Source organism: Rutidosis leptorrhynchoides, chromosome 3 (genome assembly GCF_046630445.1).
Source record: "Rutidosis leptorrhynchoides isolate AG116_Rl617_1_P2 chromosome 3, CSIRO_AGI_Rlap_v1, whole genome shotgun sequence".
Classification (NCBI taxonomy): Eukaryota; Viridiplantae; Streptophyta; class Magnoliopsida; order Asterales; family Asteraceae; genus Rutidosis; species Rutidosis leptorrhynchoides.
In genome coordinates this window covers 45,340,831-45,349,508 of record NC_092335.1, presented here as the reverse complement: position 1 = coordinate 45,349,508, position 8,678 = coordinate 45,340,831, and the positions used below count along the sequence as shown (strand labels likewise).

Sequence of the window (8,678 nt, the reverse complement as noted above, 5' to 3'; positions counted from 1 at the left end):
TCAGCCCCCAATTCATCCAGAATTGATGATGGCTGATTGACCGATCCATTCCGGTTACTCTGCTTTTGGAGCTCGAGTGGAAATTCATATCGGAATAGCTGTCGGAATCCGAGGAACTTGAACTATTGGTGAGTTCCATTTTGTACGATTGAATGAATGATTTTTCAATATGAAATAATTTCCGGCTATCGGATGGTATTCTAATTACATAGAATATCTATATATACAGAACAAAAGATTTCGTAGATTACGGAGGAATTTACGGAATATACTAGGCAAAGTTTATAGTAACAGATTCGCTAAGATATGAATTAGCAGATACGCTAAGATATGAATTTTGACTATACACTATTCATGCAATCAATGCAGTAAGATGTGTCTTGACTAAGAATGATAAGCAGGTATTTTTTTGACACAAATGATAAGAAAAACTTTTGACATGCAGACACGGTCGAAGTCCAGACTCACTAATGCATCTAAACAACTATCAGTTAGACACACTAATGCAAGACCTGGTTCGCTAAGACCACCACTCTGATACCAACTCTAATGCCCCGTCCTAATCCATCTGGATGAATACATTACATTTGGTTACATCGCGAGGTACTTGACCTCTATATGATACATTTTACAAACATTGCCTTCGTTTTTAAAAGACAAACTTTCATTACATCGAAAGTTGATGGCATGCATACCATTTCATAATATATCCAACTATAATTGACTTAATAATAATCTTGATGAACTCGACTCGAATGCAACGTCTTTTGAAATATGTCATGAATGACTCCAAGTAATATCTCTAAAATGAGCAAATGCACAGCGGAAGATTTCTTTCATACTTGAGAATAAACATGCTTTAAAGTGTCAACCAAAAGGTTGGTGAGTTCATTAGTTTATCATAAACGATCATTTTCATCATTTTAATAGACCACAAGATTTTCATTTCTCATAAGTACACATCTCGTATCAGGCATTTCGCAAACTGCATAGAGATAAAAATCATTCATATGGTGAACACCTGGTAACCGACCTTAACAAGATGCATATAGAATATCCCCATCATTCTGGGACACCCATCGGACATGATAAACTCGAAGTACTAAAGCATTCTATATTCCAGAATGGGGCTTGTTGGACCCAATAGATCTATCTTTAGGATTCGCGTCAATTAGGGGTGCACTAATTCTCAAAATTAGTGATGTTCTCTAATTCTTAGATTACCAGACTAAAAAAGGGCATATTCGGTTTAATAATCCAGCCATAGAATGTAGTTTCGATTACTTGTGTCTATTTCGTAAAACATTTATAAAAATAGCGCATGTATTCTCAGTCCCAAAAATATATATTGCAAAAGCATTTAAAAAGGGAGCAAATGAAACTCACCATATTGTATTTTGTAGTAAAAATACATAGACGATATTGAACAATGCAGGGTTGGCCTCGGATTCACGAACCTATATCATTTGTATATTTATTAATATTCATAGTTGTAATTGAACACATATGTATATATAAATGTATTAGTTATATCATTTTTATGTTAATAATATATATATGTTTTATATGTTCATTTTGTATATAAAAATATTAATTTTTGTTATGTTATATGTATTTAAATATATCATTTGTATATATTTGCATTTAAAATAATTAATATTTATTTATTTAGTTATTTTCATATATCTATAAATATATATTTAGTATTATGTTTAAAAACTGATATTTTGTTATATGTAAATATTTATATAAATAATGTTCATAATAATAATACTAACCTAAATGAAATTTAAATAATTATAATAATTTTAATAAAAATGTTAATTTTTGATATAAAAGATAGTTTTTAAATAAAATGGTTGTAATAATCATATTAATAATAATAATGAAAATATTAATAATAATATATATGTTAATAATAATAATAATTATAATAATAATAATAATAATAATAATAATAATAATAATTATTATTATTATTATTATTATTATTATTATTATAACTTGATACTAATACTTAATATTAGGGATAATAATAATAGTTTGTGGTATTTTCGTAATAACAATTCATAATAATAATAATGATCATAATATCAATAATAATAATAATAATGATAATAATAATAATAATAATAATAATAATAATAATAATAATAATAATAATAATAATAATAATAATAATAATAATGGTGATTAATACTTATATTAATAGTAATAATAATAACTAGTAATCCATAAATAATAATAATTATAATAATACTACTACTAATAATAATAATTATAATACTTGTAATACACTAATTATAACAACATTAATAATAATATCAACATTAATAATAATAACAATAATGATGATAATAATAATAATGATAATAATAATAATAATAGAAATGAGAATTAAAGTGTATACCCTTCTATGTTGCTTTTCTAAAAAAATTTGCTCCAAGCTAGACTCGAACCCGAGACCTCTTGGTTACACCAACACACACAAACCATTCGACCAACTTTGCTTTTTCTGAATTAAAACATATCCTAATTGTTTTTAACTTATTTTCGGTTTCTTCATCTTCTTCCATTACTCAATTTACCCGAATCAAACAACTATCAATACTAGCAAATTTAATGTTTTAATTAAGACTAAAAATAGCATTATAATCGACCTGTTGTGAGATTAACAGTCAAACGAAAAAAAAAATTATATAATAAAGAAAATAACGTCGCGATGTACACAGCAAACTTATACATTGATTTTGAAATCGAAACCTTTTTAGACAAAGTTTACAACACTATTTGTGTTTCAAATCACCCCTATAATGTTTCTGGATCGTCAGTTTATCCAAAAACATCAATACTTTTACGAATTTCATGATGAACACGATATTTGACTTTTTGAAATTGATACTTTGACACATTGATTTTGAAATCGAAAACGTTTTAGACAAAGTTTACAACACTATTTGTGTTTCAAATCACCTCTATAATGTTTCTGGATCGTCAATTTATCCAAAAACATCAATACTTTTACGAATTTCATGATGAACACGATATTTGACTTTTTGAAATTGATACTTTGACTTCAAAATTCGTTCTTGATTTTGCAAATGGATAATTGGAACTTTGCAGATAGATTAAGTAAAGGATTCATAATACAGTTGCAATTATAGATTTTGAAATTCAATTCGAAAATAAGCTATTTTTTTATTTGTGACTGAACAGAGTGTCGAGCTGCATAAAAATTTTTTTTTTGCTTTAATCAAAAATCCGTGATAGTTGTAATTGATAAAGATAGAGGAGAGTTTTAAATGTTTCGTTAATATTAGAGCTGCTAGATTTATATATCACGTTTGGATATATCGACCTTCAATCAGTCACGAGAAGAAAAAAAAAATATAACACAAAATTAAATAAAAAGTTGATACTTACCTCTAACAGAATTTGGACTCTATTGGTAATAGATTCAACAATTAAAAACAGTATTTGCAATCAGATACAGTTTGATAACGATGCATAATTGATTTGGATTCATATAGATTATATTACGTATTTATTTATATATAACAATATATCGCTTATATCTATTTTTGTAATTATATTTAGGTATATTACATATATTTGTGTATATATATATATATATATATATATATATATATATATATATATATATATATATATATATATATATCTTATAATATATATTAATAATATTAAATAATGATAATAAAAACAATAGTGATATTAATAAAAAAGACAATAATAATAATATTAATAATTATTATTACTAGTAATAACTTTTTTATCATAATAATTAAATTGATAATATTAATAATAATCGTAATATAATTAATAATCCTGATAATTAAAATGATAGTAATACTAAAATAAATTACATGTATCACCTTTCATATTTATATATTATATATAATAATATTAATAATACCGATATAAATATTATTATTAATATTTATTTTAATAATACTAATGAAAGTAATAATAATATAACAACTATATTTTATCTTGTAATTATCTTTAATTATATTAATATTTTATCACTTGTATAATGTTTACAAATCATATAACTGAATATTTTTACCCTATCTATATAATATACATGTAATAATAATTATACATCGAAATCATATATATTTGTACATAGATTCATTTTTAATTCCAATTGATTAAAGTTTATCCCTAAACTTAAACACTTATATTTATATTTATGTTTATATTTATATATGCATTTACATATTCATTTACTCTAATTGTTCGTGAATCATCGGGGATAGTCAAAGGTTCAAATACATTCATGAAAAATAGTTCAAATATTTTGGAACTCGGTTTAATAGACTTTGCTCATCGTATCGAAATAATATAAGAATAAAGTTTAAATTTGGTCGGAAATTTCTGGGTCATCACATCTATGATTAAAAATGTTTAATCTCATTTTCAAAAAGATTTTACAAATTATTTTCGGTAACTATATTATCAATATTATCCTAATTAAGGCTAAAATCACAAAATGATTGGAAGTTACAATCGTTTCCATGATTTTAGTCCATCGTGGTATCCATTTCAAAATTAGCCTCTAATCACGATCTCTATATAACTTCTTTTATCATTCTCATTCTCAAGTACAAAAGAAAAGTTATCTTTTCCTATAACTTCTTTCACTCTCATTAATATTGTAAAACACGAACTTTTTTCATCAATGAAATCCAAATTGCTGATGGTCGGAGCAATCACTCCAAGGAGTCCATCTGTTTGCACGCGTGTGAAGATACTCAGCATTGAAACATTGACAAAATCAAATTTTGACAACGGTTTGCCTTTCCTAGATGTCATTGCAACTGATGAACGGGTGATTTAAATCTATGTTGAATTACAATAGTTTGCCTTTCTTTTCATGTATCATTCTTATTCATATTTTTGTTTTTTAAAAGTTACAAAATTTTGTGTTTAATTCAACTTTAATGTTCATTGCAGGGTGATCAAATTGCTCTCACTCTGAAAAATACTCATAAGAAAAAATATGAAGATCTTCTGAAAGAGCACAATGTCTATGCGCTTAAAAATGTTGGTACATTAAAGCTGAACAATCAGGGGACCAATCTTAATCATTGTACACATGATTGCAAACTGATTTTTTAAATAAAACAACACTTGTGCCAGTGCCTTCAACTCAATGGTCTGGAAGTAATGGTTTCAAATTCATTCCATTTCTAGATCTAATCACTTGTCAACTTCCAGAAAAACACACTGCAGGTATTGTGAACTAATAATTTTTGTTGCTTATTTACCTTTATTTTTAAAAACTTTGAATTACCTCAATAAACAATTTATATTTAGTCTCTAACAATTTTGTTAATCACAAATTGCAGATGTAGTTAGTAGAGTTAATTTCTATGACCGTGAACCGAAGTCTTATGGGACCGGCAGTGATGATAAGTCAAAATACATCAACCTAGAGCACAAGGATTTAGAGTAACCTGCAAATTTTATCATAATACTTATGTTTCTTCAACAATATACTTATACCACACTATTATATTAAACAACTTATTTTACTTACTGTTTATAAATATTTGTAGCGGTTCGATTGTCTCATGCACTGTATTTGCGAAATATATGGTCAACTTTTTGGCATACATGAAAACTGTTGAAGAAAATCAGTGTGTCATCTTGACTATTCAGTTTGGACGCACAAGGAAATACCAACGTAACCTCATTAATTCACATTTCTCCACCAAATGATTAATTTACCATATACATCTTATATAACCTATTGAATTACCTTTTTTATGTACATATTTAACTGCAGGTCAACTTACTGTGGGTATAGACTGGAGTCACACAAGAGTTTTTATGGACAATGACATACCAGTCATCGATGATTTCAGGAATAGGTTAGCAATACTTTGTATTTTCTTAAACTATTGTTGTATAAATCTTCATTCCTGTGACGACCCGGAAATTTCTGACCAAATTTAAACTTTATCTTTAAATGATTTAATGTTTTCAACACGATAAGCAAAGTCTGTAATGTTGAGTCTCAAGTTTTGGAACTATATTCATGTAATCAATTATTCTTTGACTGTTCTCGACGATTCACGAACAATATATATATAACTTAATGTGCATATATATGTATATGATTTCAATTTATTTAGTAAACGATATTAACATTCGATTATTGATTCGATTAATATTTAGATAAGTTAACTAAAACGTTTAAGATGAACTAGTAAAACACTAATTTGCTACAGTATTTTAGAATTGCTACAGTACCCGAAAAGCTACAGTGTTTTCGAAAATCACTCTTTGCTACAGTAAAACACTATTTCAAAATGAAAATGTATATATTATATATATATTAACAAATAGCGAGATAATGATTTATAGAAGTAAATGACCAAAACACTCGAAAGTTTAAGATATACTTTGAGTGATATGGTTTATGGATAATTTAAGACTATATTTTGACAAAGGTACGATTCACGAAACGTAAAGTACAAGTTTTCTCAGTATACGAAAGGACGTTCGAAAAACCAGAACCGGGACATAAGTCGAGTGACGACGTACGACTTATCGAAACAAAAATTACAAGTCAACTATGCACGTGAATTTAATATAATATATAATTAATTATATAAATTATATAAATTATATATTAATATAAAAATTTTTCAACAAACTAGAAGTTAAACGAATGTGAGCTGGATCAGAGGGCCATGCGATCGCATGGCCATGATGCCCAAAAACCATGCGATCGCATGGAGGGCTGGGACAGGCCAAGTGAAACTAGTTCTTCTAATTTTGAAAAAATGCTGATGAAGCAGCAAAAACTATAAACGACCTTAACAGTCGAAAGTTGGATGATAAAGAGTAGCGTGTTGGAAAAGCACAGAAAAAGAGAAGGTTTGGAACTGGAAAATGGATTGAGCAAACTATGAAGAAGCCTGTGGACAAATCACAAAGACTAAACGTGCCTTCAAAGAATCTAAATGATTCAGTGTCTGCTGAAGTCATTAACGAATACCTTGCTCCTGACTCTAAACCTTCACAGACAAATCTTCTTCACCCGTTGATATTAAAAATTCGAAGATATTATCATATCTTTCATTATAAATGTATTCGATATTTCTGAAGATATCTTCATAACTATCATTTTCCGAGATTATTTATCTCTTCACGCTATCTGTGTTATATCATAAAATAAGCTGTTTTAGTTTCTAGATTCTGAAAAATTCGAATTTAAAATACGAATGTGATAATGCTAAAAACAAACATATATTTCATAGCATTATCCCTCAAGAAAGACAAGCTTTTAGTTGCAATTGTTCTATTTACAAGTGATATTCGTTTAAATAATAAAAGGTGAAGACGAAAGACAGATTCGACGATTTGAAGACGCAAACGACAAAAAAGCTAAAAAGTACAAAGTACAATCAAAGTGGTTCAAATTATTGATGAGAAACGTCTCAAAATTACAAGAATACAAGACGCAAAACGCAAAGTACAAGATATTAAATTGTACGCAAGGACGTTCGAAAATCCGAAACCGGGACCAGAGTCAACTCTCAACGATCGACGCAACGGACTAAAAATTACAAGTCAACTATGCACATAAATATAATATAATATATAAATAATTCTTAAAATTATATATATATATATTATATTATAAATTAAAAACCGTCGGCAAACTAGGTGACAAACGTATGTGAGCTGGAATCCCAGGCCATGCAATCGCATGGCCAGGAAGTAGAAAAATCATGCGGTCACATGACCCCAATTGTCAGGCCACATCTATAAATTTCGCAGTTTTAGTCGAACAAAAACACATCTTTTTCTCTTCTTTTCTCTTACGTAAAAATAAATATATATATTATAATTTTAATTTTAATTTTAATTTTAATAATAAGGGTATGTTAGCGAATGTTGTAAGGGTGTAAGTCGAAATTCTGTCCGTGTAATGCTACGCTATCTTTAATCATTGTAAGTTATGTTCAACCTTTTTAAATTAATGTCTAGTAGCTAATTTATTATTATGCTTATTTAAGCCGAAGTAATCATGATGTTGGGCTAAAATATTAAGACGGGGTAATTGGGCTTTGTACCATAATTGGAGTTTAGACAAAAGAACGACACTTGTGGAAATTAGACTATGGGCTATTAATGGGCTTTATATTTGTTTAATTGAATGATAGTTCGTTAATTTAATATAAAGATTTACAATTGGACGTACCTATAAATAACCACATACACTCGATCGGACACGATGGGCGGGATATTTATAAGTATTAATAATCGTTCATTTAACCGGACACGGGAATGGATTAATAGTTAATGGACTTATTAAAATAGGGGTGAATTACATACAAGGACACTTGGTGTAATTATAGTTTAAGTCCCCAATTAGTTGGAATATTTGACTTCGGATATAAGAATAATTTGACGAGGACACTCACACTTTATATTTATGACTGATGGAGTGTTATGGACAAAAACCAGATGGGCATATTGAATAATCCAGGACAAAGGATAATTAACCCATGGTAATAAACTAAAATCAACAGTCAAACATCATGATTACGGAAGTTTAAATAAGCATAATTCCTTTATTTCATATTTAATTGCACTTTTAATTATCGCAATTTTATTTATCGTCATTTTATTTATCG

The 8,678-nt window shown here is 27.6% G+C and overlaps 1 protein-coding gene across 1 annotated transcript in view; it reads left to right on the top strand.

The window, feature by feature from the left end:
• Positions 1 to 4,705: 4,705 nt before the first annotated feature.
• LOC139899932 (uncharacterized) overlaps positions 4,706 to 8,678 on the top strand; it is a 45,149-nt gene continuing 41,176 nt past the window's right edge. The window contains exons 1-6 of the mRNA XM_071882757.1: positions 4,706 to 4,855; positions 4,981 to 5,116; positions 5,167 to 5,259; positions 5,376 to 5,478; positions 5,586 to 5,713; positions 5,816 to 5,900. Of these exons, the coding sequence (XP_071738858.1) occupies positions 4,706 to 4,855; positions 4,981 to 5,116; positions 5,167 to 5,259; positions 5,376 to 5,478; positions 5,586 to 5,713; positions 5,816 to 5,900 (695 nt within the window). The remainder of the gene's footprint in view (positions 4,856 to 4,980; positions 5,117 to 5,166; positions 5,260 to 5,375; positions 5,479 to 5,585; positions 5,714 to 5,815; positions 5,901 to 8,678) is intronic.